This window comes from Balaenoptera ricei, chromosome 10, assembly GCF_028023285.1.
Source record: "Balaenoptera ricei isolate mBalRic1 chromosome 10, mBalRic1.hap2, whole genome shotgun sequence".
Classification (NCBI taxonomy): domain Eukaryota; kingdom Metazoa; phylum Chordata; class Mammalia; order Artiodactyla; family Balaenopteridae; genus Balaenoptera; species Balaenoptera ricei.
In genome coordinates, this window is record NC_082648.1 from 81,066,586 (window position 1) to 81,086,367 (window position 19,782).

The following is a 19,782-nucleotide window of genomic DNA, read 5'->3' on the forward strand; positions in this document are numbered from 1 at the left end:
CAGCATGTCACTTCATTATGTGCTACATGGTAATACTACCTCTTTTTACGCATACATGTTACTCCTATAGCTACGTTCTAATCACTTCTACAGCAAGGCCTGCTCTTGTGCTTAGCTGTTGGAGAAGTTTGTTTTTTAGTAATGGAATATCTTTTCCTACTTACTTTTATTTTACCCAGCCTGGCTTGACAATTTCTTTCTTCCTGAACCCCTGAAGCCCCCAGGGCCCCACAGAAATGCTCTTACTAAGGCCTTCAGCATTTATGGCCCATCTTAAGCCCTTGCTTGGTTAATAAAGTATTTGTTGTAGTCTAATTGTAAAATACTTTAAGAAAGTTAAAACTACTTAAGGGTAGGGAACAACTTACAGTTTAGCTCCTAGCACAGAGAATGTGTAATGAGTATTTTGTTGAATGGGCAGTACCACTTCGATATGGAAGATTTTTCTGCCATTAAATAAATTTTATTCTGCTTCAAGTAATGTTTCTGCTTTTGTTTTCTGAACACTTATCAGGAAGACTTACGTGTTTTTTAGAATCCTTAGAACATATTCTAGTGGGAAGATCTTTATTAGATTTGATTTATGTTATTATATTTGATCAGCAGAGCAACAGGAACCTGATAAAGAATCAGGAGCCTCGGTTGATGAGGTAGCAAGACAATTGGAAAGACAAGCATTGGAAGAGAAAGAAAGAGTTGATGACGATGAAGGTAAATAGTTAATTTGATTTTTGTGGTTAGGAAAGCAAGAATATATGACATTCTTTAACCGAAGCTGCTTATTTGTCCGTATAGTCCAATATTCTCTGATGTTTTACTTAATTGATGTTAAAGCCTCAATGTCATAGATGAAAAGGAAAATGTATTTAGTTATTAGCCACTCTTTAAAAAGTTGGATGTGTTGAATTCTCAAATAACACGGATCTCAACTTTAAAAATGTACTTAACAAAAAGCCGAGTAGTGGGTGAGTATTAATAAGATAAAATTGAATGACTGTTTTTTTAACTAACTTTTATTGAACAACTAATATGTACTAGGCACTATCTTAGGATACTTTCATCCATTCTCATTTTACCCTCACAAAAACCAAGCAAACAGGAAATGATAGTTATATGATTTGCCCAATGTGACACAGCTAGTTTGTGTAGACTAATAGAGCCAGAGTTTCAAACCTAGCACCTGATTCCAAGTCTATTCCTTTTACTCTATCAAAGGTACTTCTCTTTATTTTCGAAGGAGCATGTTGGAGTGCTTCTAAAATCTATTATGAATTTCCTGACCCCAGATCCTTGTGGTATTTTGGAGCTTTTGCCAAAGATTTCCTTAAAGACAGTAACTCTTAGAATTGTAGGAATTGATGCTATCAGTAAGACAGTGGAGGGAGTGATTAGTTAGGAGAACTATTTTTATTCTACAGTCTCTTTTGGCAGAAGAGGAGATAGGGCTTTCCCATTCTTAATTATCTATTGCTGTGATCTACTGTTCTGCCTCAAGCACTGCCAGTTTGGGCTTATGCCTTCCAGTACTTAGCAACAAATACCTGCTGTACTTTATCATGTTAGGATAATGCAGAGCAGTTGTTTTTCCTTTAGAAGAATAAATTCTCTGCCTTCAAGGAGCTTACAGTCAAATTTAGTGGAAAAAAGTGCCAAGAATTGTTACCAAACCCGGACACCAGGTTGCGGCAAAGGAAAGTACAGCGTTTATTGCAAAATGCCAAGCAAGGAGAATGGGCAGCTCATGCCCAAGAGACCTGAAGGCTTTTAGAGAAGGGTTTTTAAAAGCAACATTAGAGGTGAGGGTTGCCAGGTGCCTGATCAGCTTGTGGACATTCTTCTGATTGGTTGGTTGTGCAGTAACAGGGTGACTTTTTGGGAATCTCAGTTATTAGTTTTCTGGTTTCAACTGATCTGGAGTCTGTGTGCTGGTGGTCAGCATACAGCTAACTTTTTCCACCTGGTTGGGGATTTAGTATCTGCCAACCAACTCAAGGATATGGTTCAAGATATTATCTATAGCCCTTGAGGAGAAACTAAAGTTCCTTAACTTTGTTTTTATGGCCAAACTATTATTATTTTGTCTTGTTTGATTGTTTTCCTTTGTTCTTGCATTTTTCTCATGTCTCTGATTAAATTTGCTCTTTGGAACTCAGGGAAAGCCTAGGAGTCTAAAGCTTTTTCACAAAAGAGGTGGGAGACTTGGGGTCTGTCCCCAGGAAGGCCCCACAGGGTCCTGCTTGGTTTCAGATTCAAGGGAATAGTTAGCTTTTCCTTCTCCTTAAGCAAATCTCTTGTCCATTCTGCCTTGGTTTATGCTTCAGATTATAAACATATTTTGAACTCTTAACAAGAAAGGTATTTGTAAATTCAGGGTATTATAATAGATTGCTGTTGACCCGCTGTGTGTAGAATATCAATCACAGTGCTAATTTGAAGACAGTGCCTGCCTTGTTTCATTGCACCTCTGCAAAGTTATATGAATCTCTTGACGTTGAAGGAGGAAATTTTGCTTGTCAGAATGGAAATCGTCAATGTACTAAAGAAGATTTTAGGAATATCAGTAGCTTTCTCCAGTTTGGGTTCATGATTTTCCTAATTCATTTTGATAATCAGGATCAACCAGTACTATTAAACTGTTGTGAGAAGTCTTTGAGAGGATGGAAAGCTAATATTTCAATATCTTTGTTCTAAAGGAAAACTGATTATTGTGGAGAGACAAAATATAGAGTTGGAGAGATATACTGGTACCTGCAATAAAATTTATTGAAATTTGGAGGTGGAATTGTGGGCTGAATGCTGATGGAAAGCTCATTGGAAGGAATGGGACTTAAAACCAAACAAAAGAGACCATTTTGGGGCAGGACAAAGTGTAGTGAACAGTGCAAACTGGCCTCATTATGAGACGATTCATTGAGGGAGCTTTTGAGCAATTTTTTTACCGTTTTTCGTTTGTTTTTTCATTATTTGTTTCCTTCCGGTTTTATTGAGCTATAACTGGCATACAGTTCTGTGTGAGTTTAACGTATACAGCATAATGATTTTTTTTTTTTTTTTTAAATTTTATTTATTTATTTATTTATTTATTTATTTTTATATTTATTTTTGGCTGTGTTGGGTCTTCATTTCTGTGCGAGGGCTTTCTCTAGTTGCGGCAAGTGGGGGCCACTCTTCATTGCGGTGCGCGGGCCTCTCACTATCGCAGCCTCTCTTGTTGCAGAGCACAGGCTCCAGACGCGCAGGCTCAGTAGTTGTGGCTCACGGGCCCAGTTGCTCCGCGGCATGTGGGATCTTCCCAGACCAGGGCTCGAACCCGTGTCCCCTGCATTGGCAGGCAGATTCTCAACCACTGCGCCACCAGGGAAGCCCCAGCATAATGATTTGACTTAGATACATCATAAAATGATTACCAAAATAAGCTTAGTGAATATCGTAGTTATTTGCTCTTAGTTATTTTAGTTATTTGTGGGTAGATTAGCATACTTCAGAAATGATTGTTGAAATTTATTGAGCAGCATTTTTAGAAATTCAGACACTTAGATCTATTTTTGATACCTTTATTTAAAATATTTTAACTCACTGTTTAATCTTGGTCATAATCGTATTCTTTATTTTTTCTCAAAGTTTAAGTGTATGGTCATTGAGCTTCAAGCAAAGTTGTTATGAAAACCGACAGGCAGATCATGGCTATTTTGTGTATTCTTTTGCCAGCTGTTTTTTGAAATAGTTCTTATTTTTGGTTATTGGGTTCTTTTGAAAATCTGAAAACTATGAACCTAGGAAAAGTAGAAATTTTTTTGTATACAATTTGATCCAGAAAGAAGGAGAACTCTTTTTCTCTAATAAGAACTATGCAGGAAAAGATATTTTATTTATTTATTTATTTATTTATATTTATTGGCTGCATCTGGTCTTAGTTGCGGCACATGGGATCTTCTTTCTTTGAGGCATGCAGGATCTTTCATTGCAGCGCACAGGCCCTTCGTTGCAGCGTGTGGGCTTCTCTCTAGTTGTGGTGCACAGGCTTAGTTGCCCTGCTGCATGTGGGATCATAGTTCCCCAACCAGGGATCGAACCTGAGTCCCCTGCACTGGAAGGCGGATTCTTTACCACTGGACCACCAGGGAAGTCCCAGGAAAAGATATTTTAAAATATGAGACCCCATTTACCTCTCACTGGATTAAGAATCAGGTGATATTCTTGGTTCAATTTTGCTGTTTATCTGTTACGATTATCTTGGGCATGTCCCTTAAACATTCCTTGTTACCTCATCGGGTTGCTTTAGGATCACATGAGGTCATGAAATACAGGTGTTTAACTGCAAAGCGTATATAAACTGTAACTATTATTATTTCATATGAAGTCATAGTCACTATTACAGGTATTTCAGTAACACTAGTTATTTTTCTTTGCTTTTAAAAAAAAAAGATGTTATTTAATACATTTTCTATTCTTAAAAATATCTTAATTCTTTTAGTAGAGTAAGTCAAAGTAAAGTTTACTAGTGCTTTTGATTGCAAAAGTCAAATTCTGATACTTAAAGCTAACAGTATACAAAATTCTAAGAGTATTGGGTCAACTTTGTCGTATGCTATTTAAGATGCACTGTGTGTGGGCTTCCCTGGTGGCGCAGTGGTTAAGAATCCGCCTGCCAATGCAGGAGACACGGGTTCAAGCCCTGGTCCGGGAAGATCCCACATGCCGCAGAGCAACTAAGCCCGTGCGCCACAACTACTGAGCCTGTGCTCTAGAGCCCACGAACCACAACTACTGAGCCCACGCGCCACATCTACTGAAGCCCTTGCGCTCTAGAGCCCATGCTCTGCAACAAGAGAAGCCACCGCAGTGAGAAGCCCGCGCACCACAACGAAGAGTAGCCCCCGCTCGCTGCAACTAGAGAAAGCCCACGCACAGCAACGAAGACCCAACACAGCCAAAACTAATAAATTAAAAAAAAAAAAAAAAAAAGCACTGTGTGTGTGTGTGTGTACTTGTCTGCTTGTGCTTGTTTCGTCCCTCTGCTTATAAGGCTTAAGTGAACTTGACATGTCTTTTCTTAGATGGAGATGGTGATGGAGATGGAGCAGCGGGAAAGAAGAAGAAAAAGAAGAAGAAGAAGAGAGGACGTTAGTGTCTTTAGTTAATCCTACTTGCCAAATTAGAAGTGGTTATTAACCAGCAGGTTTGAAGAGTAGATTTAAAGTTACTTAAGATCCTGGTATATGTTAGGGAAATAAATGTAGGCTTAATAGAGGTAGAATTTAGTGACACTCACAGCTATTTGGCAAGTACTTTGGTTTAACAGTCTTGTTATTTTCTTTAGCTGTTATTCAGCCAGGGGATGTTAATAATAAATTTGTTGCATTTTACTGCATGTTAGGGATGAGTTCCTAAAAACTTTTTAATTTAAAATTTGAATAATTCAAATAATTTTGTCAGTGATGACTAAAGTAATGCCACCAAGTGGTAATAGGATAAACATAGTTTGCAGTTCACCTGCCAGTTTTGATATTAAGAGATTCTTGACGAATATTTAATGAGGAGTCCCATTATTTAAAATTTGTGTATGGTGAATTTTTATTAATAACATGTATTGCACTATTTCAAATTCACTTAAAATATGATCCTACTTGTATTTTGTTTCTATAAACGATATAACCAAACGTCTTCATGGACCTGAAACTCTTAGGGAGACCAAGGGGAGACTGTATAGTATTGGGGAATAAAGGTTGGGTTGAGAATCAGAACAAGTTCTAATCTTGGATGCCCTTTGGTTATTGGGGACCATTGAGTGTCTGGCTAAACCTTCCTTTAAAATCTTCAGGCTGAAATTTTATGAATGAGAATATTGAGGGTTTGACTTTCATTTTTATCTCTGGGTTGAAATACTGAAATTATTTTTTAAGAAAGCTATTGGCTCTGCCAGCCATTCCCCTGATATGTCTCTAGGTGGAGATGGAATAGCCTTCTTTCTAGTCAGGCATTCTATCCTGGTTAGATCCTTCTACTCAGGATGTCAGTTTTGCCCCTAGCATAATCTGTATTTAATGAGCACAGATTACTTGCATTCCAGGAATCTCCAGGTATTATGATGTCATATTCCTTCCATTCAAAAATTGTTTGTAGTGTGCTTGTGAGACGTATTACCTGAGAATGGCTTGAGAAAGATCTATTTCTCCAAATACTCTAAAATTGCTTCCTAATGAAGGTAGATAAGCAGGGAGGAGCTTTAAGAGGCTGCTTTGTATTTGCCCTTGGTAGAATTCTTCCACTGACAGGTGTTTTAGTATGATGCCATCAGCCTTTGTTGTGCCTCCTCTGAGGATGTTGTTGAACTTAATGTTCATTATATTTCTTTATGAGCAGTCTTGAGAGACCCTTTTTTTCTGGTCTTAGTATCAAGAATAATTGTGCTTTTCCGAGTAATGTGTTTTATTGCAGAAGCACCATGAACTATGCAAATAACCTAGCCTTTTCTTTTTCTTTTTCTTTTTTTTTTGATATTGGCTACTAGAGGATTTAGAGTCAAATCTGGTTTTGTATTGGCCTTATTTCAGGTTGTATTTTAGGTTCTTTCTGTGTTTTGATTTTTGCTTTCTGATTTGCTTTGAATGTCTCTTATTTGTGTAGGCTGTCATAAATCACTTATGAAATAAGCCAAATACTGTAATCAGGGGCAGTTTACTGCCCTCATTTTCCTCATCTGTAAAGTGAGAGAATTGTAAGTGATAGTTAACAATAACTGCAATACAGATATTTATAATCATAGTTTTAGATAATAACTTGGACATAGTATGTTACAAGTTTCAAAGGTTATCCAAGATTTCACCTAGTTCCTCATTTTGTAGATGAGGAAACTGAGGCTTGGCGCATTTAGGCATTTGTCCAAGTCACAGCTAATAAGTGGTAAAGGCTAGGCTTCAACTTATTTCAATGACAAATTCTTTATTTTTTTCTCTAATGAACTTTTTGAGTCCTTTAACTATCTTGTCTTAATAATTTGTGGACAATATAAAAGGCATCTTTATTAGATTTGTAGATGAAATATAAAGCTGAGGATGATAATACTTTGGTTGACAGAAATCAAGATTTCAAAAGAAAACTGAGACAATAGGCTAATATTAACAAGCTGAAATTTAAATGAGCATATATAAAGTGAGTATAAGGTGATAGAATCCTAAGGATTTTGAGTGCTTATACAGTGTGAACCAAAAAGCTAGGAATCTTAACCTTTCAGTAGCAGTAGGATTTTTAGAATCAACAGTGTATTCTTATACTAATTGTACCTTATTTGAACTATTAATAGAAGTCAATTCTAGTACCAACTTAAAAGGAACATTGACAAGGTTGGAGAATATGAGTGAAAGTGTTAAGAACCGCATCCCTTAAAGTGGTTTCTCATCATAGAGAGGAAGGAAGCAGTAGAAATGAAAAGTAAATTTTTTTTAACTGCAAAGAGTTAAGTAGAACTAACAGATGAAAGTAACAGGGAGATTAGTGTTGGAAGAGCTTTCTAACAGTTACAGTTCTCTCCAAATGAATGTATTTTAGCTTGGGAATAGTGATTGCCTCCGCTGTCAGGCACTTAGTGCCATCCGTCAGGGGTGTTAGAGGATTCCTGGATTTGAGTGTGAAGCTAAATTAGATGACCTCTAAGGTCGTTTTTGATTTCAAATTCTAAATGTTCCCTCTTCGGAGGAACCTAAAACAGCATTCCCCAAGTTTACTTGTCCATAGAACACTTCTAAACATTATATAAAAAAGAGGAAAACGGTGAGTGTTTGTGAAATATTGAATATTCAGATTAAAAGAGGGAACCAAAAAATGGTTCTGTAGATAAATGATTTGGCTCAGTAAATTGTCATATTTTTCTTTATATGCGTCCTTTTATTTCCCATTGCAGAACAAAAAAATCTAAAATATGTGTTAAAATTTCAGATAAAAACCCATAAGACTGGTTAAAATCAAAAGAAAACCACACACTTCAACTCAGTAGTTGTTACATGTTGCAGGTATACATTGAAAGTCATATATTATTGCATAAATTAAGTCTTATGTAACTTCCTGACATTCCTTGGATACAGCACTTGTTACTAAAAGAAAGTTCTTTGTAGAATAAGAACTATATAAGAACTAGTTCTTATGCATTTAAACAGATTTTTAGAAGACACATCTCTAAATATTTTTAAAAGCATTTTGGAACACTGGTGTCTTAGAATATAGTTTGGGAAATAATGTGTCCTTAAAACATATGCTAAGTACTGTAACTTTTTTCAAGTATCTGGAAATTTGTATATGGCTACCTAAAGTCTTTTAGCCCTGGGGTATGTATACATACTAATATACTATGTATGTATGTATACATGGTATACATACTATGTATACTAACTTTTATACATAATATACCCTTGGAATAAGTTTTTTACCTATTTTATTAATACACAATAGCTTTATATTTTTACTTTATCGCTGTAGGATTTCTTTTTTATTTTCTTGTTGCTTCTTTGATTTTTATTTGCGAAAGCCAGCCTCTGTATGCTATTCCATTTCCAGTATAGTAAATGAAGACAAAAACATTAAAAGTGTTCTTTGTGCCAAGGCATATACTGTTTAAATACATAATGGAGTTCTGAGGAGTTGAATATTTTTATTCCCAAGTAATTAATTATAAATCAGGAGGTGGCTATTGTGGTGAAATATCTTGTTTTTAACTGTAAATTGATACCAGGGAGGCTCCTTAAAGTCAGGACATATAATAACAATTAGGAACTGAAAAAAACTAATGCTAACTGCTTAATTTTGTTTTTAACTACAGAAGTTAATGCTTTATTTGTATCTCACAGCAAAAGTTCAAACAGACCCTCCCTCAGTTCCAATATGTGACCTGTATCCTAATGGTGTATTTCCCAAAGGACAAGAATGCGAGTACCCACCCACACAAGATGGGTAAGGATCATAAAATAACTTCCAGTTTGACTTTTGAAAGTTGTAGTTTAGCAATAAAGCAGATTTGATTTTTCTTAGGACTTTGCTCCACTACCTTAATAAAAAAGCTTATGAATTTGTTGCAGAGAAGATACAGTAGAAGCCCTCTTATCCAAAATGATTGGGACCAGTAGTTGGTTAATCTTTATTGATAAAAGTTAACTTAAAACAAACATTTGTTTTTCATCATTCTTGATCTTTGAGCATGAATTGCATTGAACTCCACTTTTTTTTTTTCCATGGGCTGAATCCATAATGCATTGTCTGGTCTGTTCCATTTTGAGTTTCTGTGAACAGTAAGAACTAAGTAATCTGCGGGCTGATGCCTATATCTACATTTTTTTTTCCTGAAATCATTTACAGTTCCATTTGACAGAAGTATTTTTTGACGACTTGCCTTTATTGAAACTTCTCTGAGTAGTCAACTTAGTTTTCATAGAAACAATTCTTTTTATGTAATGTATAATTAAACTACATAATTACAATAACAAGTACAGATGACTTACACAGGTTTGGGCACAGATAACCTGATTCTTGGAAGTGTTCTGAAAGAATGCATTTTATTTGGTTAGCAGACACTTGAAGTGGCATTATGTAGACTAGTTAAGAGCCTGGAAGCTGGGACCTAACTGCATTTGAATCCCAGTTCTAACACTTATTAGCTTTGTGACTTGGGCAAGTAATTTATCATGTCTGTGCTTTCATTTCCTCATCCATAAAATGGGCTCTGCAAAGGGTTGTTGTGAGGAATAATATATGTAAAGCATTTAGAAGAGTGACAGACACGTAGTAAGCATTAGGTAAGTGTTAGCTGCTGTTATTATTATTATTCAGAACAGGAACCTAGCCACTAGTATTCAGAATACAGTGGGTGTTGGTTCGTATGGTTTACAGGGGGATCAGGAGCATTGGTTAATCCAGTGGTTGCAATAGTTGGTTAAGAAAGCTTCTACTGTAGCAATGTTTCTTTGACCTGTAAAGACATCATTGTTTTTCTTTAAACTTAGAAAGGAACATGATGTTATATTTTATGGCATGGGCATCTTTTCTTTGAATTTGAATACATAAATCACTATCCCTGTCTTAAAACATTTATTTTTAAATTGTTACAAACATGCAGTTTTATATTAATTACATAAATTTTCATAGTACATATGATGTGATGACACTTATTTTTTGCTTGTTTCCTCTTCCTTCCCAACCCATGTAACCACCTAGCAGGTAGCCTTCCATATGTTTTATGCTCATGTATGTGTACATCTATCTCTGTGTAAGGAGAGTGTTTTGGTCATTATTTGTTTACACAAACAGAATCGTAGGCACACTTTCCTCCTCCTTGCCTTTCTCATCAGGGCTGCATCTTGGAAGTCCCTCTAAGTCAATCAGAATAGCTCTGTTATTCTTTAGAATGGCTTCATAATCTGTGGCATGAATATACCGTACTTTATTCCACTATTTTGTAATTGACGAGCATTCACTTTGCCTCCAGTTATTTTTTTTGCTGTTATAAACCATTTGCAATAAAGATCTCTCTTAAGTATATACATATATATGTATATATACATATATGTGTTTGGGAATACACATATATATCTCCTTATGTGCTGGCAGTTTTATTATGTGATAGTTCTCCAGGAGTGAGATTGCTGAATCAAAGAATATATTAATACTTTATGATTCCCAGATTGCTAGTGATTTTTGAGCATCTTTTGATTATTGGCTTTATTCTTTTGCTCTTGCAGAAGTGTAAAGATTATGCTTTTATTTTATTTTATTTTTTATTGGGGTATAGTTGTTTTACAATGTTGTGTTAGTTTCTGCTGTACAGCGAAGTGAAGTAGAGTTCCCTGTGCTATATAGCAGGTTCTTATTAGTTATCTATTTATACATATAAGTGTATACATGTCAATCCCAATCTCCCAATTCATCCCACCCCCACCCCCCACTTTCCCCCCTTGGTGTCCATACATTTGTTCTCTACATCTGTGTCTCTGTTTCTGCCCTGCAAACCGGTTCATCTGTACCATTTTTCTAGATTCCACATATATGTGTTAATATACAATATTTGTTTTTCTGACTTACTTCACTCTGTATGACAGTCTCTAGGTCCATTCATGTCTCTACAAATGAGCCAATTTCGTTCCTTTCTATGGCTGAGTAATATTCCATTGTATATATGTACCACATCTTCTTTATCCATTTGTCTGTTGATGGGCATTTAAAGATTTTAAATAACAGTATATATTCATATTTTGTACTTCTGGGTTCCTAGCAGTCTCTTCTATTTTCTCAAACTCTTATTTTTTGTTTTATTACATCTTTAATTGGTCTAGAATTTTTTGTCTAAGGTTGGGAGTGCTAATTTTACTTTCTTTTAAATAGATAGCTAGTTGTGCTAGAATTGTTTCTTAAGTAGTTCATTCTATTTAATTGAATGACCACTTTTGCCATATACTATTCTTATATAATGGAACTCTGTTACCTTATATAATGGAACCAATTTCTGTATTATTTATTCTGTTCCACTCATCTATTTGTCTATTTCTATACTAATACTGTTTATTTTGATAATTTGTTAAGTCAGTTGTTTCTCCTCTGCCACACAACCTAACCAAACAGTTCTATTTTTACTTTTCTCAGCTACTTTTGGTCATATTTTTAGTTTTAATACACATACCCACAGAAAAATGCCTTTCTTATTGGAATCACATCATACTTATGTATGTTTCAGAAAACTGACAGTTGTATCACATTGACTTATCCATTGTCATTGTATATTTTCCAACTTATTCTGATTTTTTTTTTTTTTAATGTAGGTCCTGTCCCTTTTTTGTTAAGTTTGTTCTTAAGTGTTCTATTGTTTTGTTACTGATGTGAACGAGATATTTTTATTCCCATTTCCATTTCTGTTTTCTTATTGCTAAAGGGGAAGAAAGCCATAGATTTCCTATACTTGTTAACACACTGTTAATATTTTTAACAACATGAATATGGTGGAACACTTGAAGTAATGTTTAATATAAGAAAAAATAATTGGGATTTTGTAAATCTTAGAAACTACCTTTTCCTTTTTGCTATCATTTTCTAATGCAAACTAAACATTGTATAGGTGGAATAAGTTCCGTTTTTGAAACAATACAGGAAGATATTAATTATATATTATAATATCTCTTGGGATAATACTTTTCTTAAATATTGAAAGCAATGTTGTGTGCTGTCCTGGAGAAATACAAAAGAAATTAAGATACTGTGGTTATGTTTGTTCTTTAGTAAATCTCAATTTTTTTGAGATTCATATAATCAGTTTTGACTACTTGCAAATAGATTACAATCAACATTCTTACGGATTTGGTAAAGTATTAAATATAGTTTTGTATCTTGCCTTCCTTGATTGAAAATTACATGAATTATTACAAAGAACTTACCTGTGTAACTGCCACCCAGGTTGAGTGCATTATGTTAACTTTTTATTTTGAAGTAATTTCATATTTAACAGAAGTAATTCCATTCTGTGAGCCTAGTACACAGAACTCCTGCATACCTTTCTCAGAGTATCTTTAACATTTTGTCACATTTGCTTTACCGTTCTTAATCTCAATGGAATATGACACTTATGTATAATACACAAATAACTCTCCATTTTCTCCTTGGAAGATAGAAAGAAGGCAAATGTGGAAAAATGTTATATTGGTGAATCTGTACACATACTGTTTTTCTGAAGTATTTGAGAATAGGTTGTGCATTTTGGGGTGGGTTACTAGATAAGTAGATATTGTGTCCTTTTCAGGGTTGTCAAATATGAAGGCACACGATGTCAATTTCTTTCACTTGGATAAGGTATTAACCAGTTTCTCTATTATATCATTATTGTTTTTCCTCTTGTAATTAGTACTTTGTGGGAAATTATTTTGAGAATGTAAATATCTCATGCCTTAGGAACATCTTCCTTACGTGTAGAAATCCATGATTTTTTAATCAGTTTTTACTAGGATGGTTGTTTGCTCTTTAAAAAAATTTAACATTCTGCATGCATTTCCTGTCATTAAAAATTTTTTTTTTTTTTTTTTTTATAAATAAATTTATTTATTTATTTTTGGCTGTGCTGGGTCTTCGTTTCTGTGCAAGGGCTTTCTCCAGTTGCGGCGAGCGGGGGCCACCCTTCATCGCGGTGCGCGGGCCTCTCACTATCGCGGCCTCTCCCGTTGTGGAGCACAGGCTCCAGACGCGCAGGCTCAGTAGTTGTGGCTCACGGGCCTAGTTGCTCCGCGGCATGTGGGATCTTCCCGGACCGGGGCACGAACCCGTGTCCCCTGCATTGGCAGGCGGATTCCTAACCACTGCGCCACCAGGGAAGCCCTGTCATTAAAATTTTTTGAAACCAATTTTAATAGCTATAATGCTGTTCTGTTCTGTATCTAGCACAATTTTATTAGCTATTACCCTATTTTTGAACATTAATACTGTTTTCAGTTTTTTGCCACTAGAAAAATTTCTGTGATGAACATCTTATACATTAATTGGATCTGATTTTTCCCTTTTTCTAGATCTCTAGAAATAGAACAAAGAATTATTTTGAAATTCTTGATATATATTTCTAAATTCAGTAGGCAGTTTTTTGAGACACTTGTTAATTTTACAAGCAATACATGTTCATTATAGGACAGTTAGGAAATACAGATAAGCAAAAAAAAAGTAAAAATTTCCTTAATTCTGCCTGTGATTTAAAACCACTGTTTACTGTCTACTATTAGTTTTACTGTATTTGATCACTTGGTTAATGTGGTGACAGCCAGCTGTTTCTTTTTTAAAGGTACTTTGTTCTTTTTGCAGTTTCCAAGGAATCTTGGAAATCTTGTGGGATACTTTGGTACTGTTGGAAAATCCTTTTTTTAACAACCTTTCACTTAATTATTTTAATATCCATTGATGATCCTTGCTTTATTAGTTATTTTATGAGGACTTAATAATGGTGAATTTCTAATTCTGTCATGCCTTCTACATTTATTTGCTGACATTATTCTATAAGAAGAATTTTCCTTTACCAGCTGGGGATCAACTATAATTTCTTCTTATAGGCAGTTAAACATGCTTTCTCTCTCTCTCTCTCTTTTTTTCTTTTTTGGGCCGTGCCTCGTGGGTTGTGGGATCTTAGTTCCCCAACCAGGGATTGGACCCAGGCCTTTGGCAGTGAGAGCTCGGAGTCCTACCCCTGGACCGCCAAGGAGTTCCTTTTTTTTTTCTCTTTAAATACCAGTTTCCAGAGGAAGGAATTGGTGTCATAGCTGCATCATTCTTAACTATTTCTGGGCTAAAGATATGTATTTTTTTATAGATATGCATTTTAAATGGTTTTTGTAAATGTGTCATATAGTGCTTTAAGAATGCACATATAATCACTTTTAAGTTATCTGTGCAATGAGTTCAGAAACATTTATGACTATTAGAAATTAATAGTCAGATACCTTTGTATCTTTTGGTTTTACTTATATTTTTCTGCTTTTAATACATCCACCAGTAAAGATGATGACATATTAAAAAGACTCAGAAATATCAAAGAGGTGCGAAGAATTTACATACTCTGTATTATTATTATTTTAAAATATTTATCTATTAATTTTTGGCTGCGTTGGGTCTTAGTTGTGGCACGTGGGATCTTTCATTGTGGCGTGCAGTCTCTTCATTGCAGCACATGGGCCCTCTAGTATAGCGTGTGTGCTTAGTTGCCCCACAGCATGTGGGATCTTAGTTCCCCGACCAGGGATCGAACCCATGTCCCTTGCGTTGGAAGGTGGATTCTTAACCACTCGACCACCAGGGAAGTCCCTATATATTGTATAAACACTTCCTATAAAGATTCTCTTTCAAGCAGTTGTTTTGATAGTTTTGTTTTACAGACATAATTTTTTTTAAAGGCATGCCTCACCTGACTCTCAGTTTAATTAACTGCCTTTTGGAATAATTGGTATGACTTAGAATGATTTTTTTCATCTTATTTATAAATTTTTGTTAAATAGACTGTCAAAAAATCAAATTTAGGAAAAGGGAAAACTCCTTCATAATCTTTCTCTTTCATTTGGGCCTGTAATTATAATTATAGACCCTGGCAGTAAGCTCTCAAATATCACTGATGACTTTCAACTTGAACTCAAGACTTAGCAAAAGAATTTATTTAATTCAATTGATAGTTCTTTACTAACAATGCAGAACATTCCATAATCTTTTGAAGAATCCACTGCTTCTAAGAGTTAGCCAGGAACTTTCCTGGCGGTCCAGTGGTTAAGACTCCATGCTTCCACTGCAAGGGGTGCGGGTTCGATCCCTGGTCAGGGAACTAAGATCCCACATGCCACCCTGAGGCCAAAAAAAAAAAGAGTCAGCCGTTCAACCTTCAGAAGTGTAAAATAGTCATGAGATCTATTGATTTCAGTATTGGGGATCTTTATTGTATCATGTTCTGATTCTAAAATGTCAAATAGCATTTGAAATTTAATTACACTTATGTTTTAACCTATAAGAAGTCGATTTGAAGAATCTTTTTTTTTTTTTATTTTTTTATTTTTACAAGAGATAAATAGACTGACACCAAGCATTGTACATGGATGACCACAACAAAAGCAACAATGATTGCAATTACCAAACATGAAACACATTCATACTATGTCGTAATATTGACATTCAGTTCAGTAATCCTCCACTGTAACAGCTCCTTAACTTTGCAGTGAAAATTGATTTGTATATTCTTTGCCTCTGAGTCCTTGTGGGATTTTTTTTTTTTTAATTCAGACAGAAAGTCACAAAAATTATACTCATCCTCATCAGTTCACTCAGTCCCATGTAATTAATTTTTTTTTTCATCTTGATCTTTTGTTAGCACTTTTATGAGTTCATCAGTTTTTCATTAGAGTTCTGAAAATGCTTATTCATTCAGTTCAGCAGTACAGTCAGTTACCAGAAACCTGTACTTGTCAGAGTCTTTTCCATGAATTTCTTGAAGATGAAACCCTTTTATAGGAACATATTTGCAAAAGCATCAGAGTACACCCAGAACTGTCTGTAAATGACAAAAGACTTAAAAGTGACCACAGTTAAAAGATTTGATAAAAGTTCATAATAATGCAGTTGACAAGAAAATTACTTATTTCTGAGATATACATTTTAAAGTAATAAATAGGATTATGACTTATAACATTATACCAGAACATATAAGATTTTTAGAAATTTCATGTAATGTCTGAAACATTTATATTAACATATTTCCATACCAATAACCCAATGAAAGTTTAGTATTAGTTGTTTTGTTTGTTTTTTTATACTGCAGGTTCTTATTAGGCATCAATTTTATACACATCAGTGTATACATGTCAATCCCAATCGCCCAATTCAGCACACCACCATCCCCACCCCACCGCAGTTTTCCCCCCTTAGTGTCCATGTGTCCGTTCTCTACATCTGTGTCTCAACTTCTGCCCTGCAAACTGGCTCATGTGTACCATTTTTCTAGGTTCCACATAAATGCGTTAATAAATGATATTTGTTTTTCTCTTTCTGACTTACTTCACTCTGTATGACAGTCTCTAGATCCATCCACGTCTCAACAAATGACTCAATTTCGTTCCTTTTTATGGCTGAGTAATATTCCATTGTATATATGTACCACATCTTCTTTATCCATTCGTCTGTTGATGGGCATTTAGGTTGCTTCCATGACCTGGCTATTGTAAATAGTGCTGCAATGAACATTCGGGTGCATGTGTCTTTTTGAATTACGGTTTTCTCTGGGTATATGCCCAGTAGTGGGATTGCTGGGTCATATGGTAATTCTATTTTTAGTTTTTTAAGGAACCTCCATATTGTTCTCCATAGTGGCTGTATCAATTTACATTCCCACCAACAGTGTAAGAGGGTTCCCTTTTCTCCACACCCTCTCCAGCATTTGTTGTTTGTAGATTTTCTGATGATGCCCATTCTAACTGGTGTGAGGTGATACTTCATTGTAGTTTTGATTTGCATTTCTCTAATAATTAGTGATTTTGAGCAGCTTTTCATGTGCCTCGTGGCTGTCTGTATGTCTTCTTTGGAGAAATGTCTATTTAGGTCTTCTGCCCATTTGGATTGGGGTGTTTGTTTCTTTAATATTGAGCTGAATGAGCTGTTTATATATTTTGGAGATTAATCCTTTGTCCGTTGATTCATTTGCAAATATTTTCTCCCATTCTGAGGGTTGTCTTTTCGTCTTGTTTATGGTTTCCTTTGCTGTGCAAAAGCTTTGAAGTTTCATTAGGTCCCATTTGTTTATTTTTGGTTTTATTTCCATTACTCTAGGAGGTGGATCAAAAAAGATCTTGCTGTGATTTATGTCAAAGAGTGTTCTTCCTATGTTTTCCTCTAAGAGTTTTATAGTGTCCAGTCTTACATTTAGGTCTCTAATCCATTTTGAGTTTATTTTTGTGTATGGTGTTAGGGAGTATTCTAATTTCATTCTTTTACATGTAGCTGTCCAGTTTTCCCAGCACACTTATTGAAGAGACCGTCTTTTCTCCATTGTATATCTTTGCCTCCTTTGTCATAGATTAGTTGACCATAGGTGCGTGGGTTAATCTCTGGGCTTTCTATCTTGTTCCATTGATCTATGTTTCTGTTTTTGTGCCAGTACCATATTGTCTTGATTACTGTAGCTTTGTAGTATAGTCTGAAGTCAGGGAGTCTGATTCCTCCAGCTCCGTTTTTTTCCCTCAAGACTGATTTGGCTATTCGGGGTCTTTTGTGTCTCCATACAAATTTTAAGATGATTTGTTCTAGCTCCGTAAAAAATGCCGTTGGTAATTTGATAGGGATTGCATTGAATCTGTAGATTGCTTTGGGTAGTATAGTCATTTTCACAATGTTGATTCTTCCAATCCAAGAACATGGTATATCTCTCCATCTGTTGGTATCATCTTTAATTTCTTTCATCAGTGTCTTAGACTTTTCTGCATACAGGTCTTTTGTCTCCTTATGTAAGTTTTCTGCATACAGGTCTTTTGTCTCCCTAGGTAGGTTTATTCCTAGGTATTTTATTCTTTTTGTTGCAGTGGTAAATGGGAGTGCTTCCATAATTTCTCTTTCAGATTTTTCATCATTAGTGTATAGGAATGCAAGAGATTTCTGTGCATTAATTTTGTATCCTGCAACTTTACCATATTCATTAATTAGCTCTAGCAGTTTTCTGGTGGCAGTTTTAGGATTCTCTATGTATAGTATCATGTCATCCGCAAACAGTGACGGTTTTACTTCTTCTTTTCCAATTTGTATTCCTTTTATTTCTTTTTCTTCTCTGATTGCCGTGGCTAGGACTTCCAGAACTATGTTGAATAATAGTGGCGAGAGTGGACATCCTTGTCTCGTTCCTGATCTTAGAGGAAATGCTTTCAGATTTTCACCATTGAGAATGATATTTGCTGTGGGTTTGTCATATATGGCCTTTATTATGTTGCGGTAGGTTCCCTCTATGCCCACTTTCTGGAGAGTTTTTATCAGAAATGGGTGTTGAATTTTGTCAAAAGCTTTTTCTGCATCTATTGAGATGATCATATGGTTTTTCTTCTTCAATTTGTTAATATGGTGTATCACATTGATTGATTTGCGTATATTGAAGAATCCTTGCATCCCTGGGATAAATCCCACTTGATCGTGGTGTATGATCCTTTTAATGTGTTGTTGGATTCTGTTTGCTAGTATTTTGTTGAGGATTTTTGCATCTATATTCATCAGTGATATTGGTCTGTAGTTTTCTTTTTTTGTAGTGTCTTTGTCTGGTTTTGGTATCAGGGTGATGGTGGCCTCATAGAATGAGTTTGGGAGTGTTCCTTCCTCTGCAATTTTTTGGAAGAGTTTGAGAAGGATAGGTGTTAGCTCTTCTCTAAATGTTTGATAGAATTCACCTGTGAAGCCATCTGGTCCTGGACTTTTGTTTGTTGGAAGATTTTTAATCACAGTTTCAATTTCATTACTTGTGATTGGTCTGTTCATATTTTCTGTTTCTTCCTGGTTCAGTCTTGGAAGGGTATACCTTTCTAAGAATTTGTCCATTTCTTCCAGGTTGTCCATTTTATTGGCATAGAGTTGCTTGTAGTAGTCTCTTAGGATGCTTTGTATTTCTGCAGTGTCTGTTGTAACTTCTCCTTTTTCATTTCTGATTTTATTGATTTGAGTCCTCTCCCTCTTTTTCTTGATGAGTCTGGCTAATGGCTTATCAATTTTGTTTATCTTCTCAAAGAACCAGCTTTTAGTTTTACTGATCTTTGCTATTGTTTTCTTTGTTTCTATTTCATTTATTTCTGCTCTGATCTTTATGATTTCTTTCCTTCTGCTAACTTTGGGTTTTGTTTGTTCTTCTTTCTCTAGTTCCTTTAGGTGTAAGGTTAGATTGTTTACTTGAGATTTTTCTTGTTTCTTGAGGTAGGCTTGTATAGCTATAAACTTCCCTCTTAGAACTGCTTTTGCTGCATCCCATAGGTTTTGTGTCGTCGAGTTTTCATTGTCATTTGTCTCTAGATATTTTTTGATTTGCTCTTTGATTTCTTCAGTGATCTCTTGGTTATTTAGTAACGTATTGTTTAGCCTCCATGTGTTTGTCTTTTTTACGTTTTTTTCCCTGTAATTCATTTCTAATCTCATAGCGTTGTGGTCAGAAAAGATGCTTGATATGATTTCAATTTTCTTAAATGTACTGAGTCTTGATTTGTGACCCAAGATGTGATCTATCCTGGAGAATGTTCCGTGCGCACTTGAGAAGAACGTGTAATCTGCTGTTTTGGGATG

General features: G+C 35.3%; 1 protein-coding gene across 2 annotated transcripts in view; it reads left to right on the forward strand.

Moving 5' to 3' along the window:
- The window catches only part of METAP2 (methionyl aminopeptidase 2), a 34,265-nt gene that overhangs the window by 1,420 nt on the left and 13,063 nt on the right, over positions 1–19,782 (forward strand). Inside the window, exons 2-4 of one of the 2 annotated variants that reach the window (XM_059936698.1) lie at positions 604–711; positions 5,058–5,123; positions 8,841–8,943. In XM_059936698.1, the coding sequence (XP_059792681.1) occupies positions 604–711; positions 5,058–5,123; positions 8,841–8,943 (277 nt within the window). The remainder of the gene's footprint in view (positions 1–603; positions 712–5,057; positions 5,124–8,840; positions 8,944–19,782) is intronic. The other variant, XM_059936699.1, reaches the window with a different exon arrangement.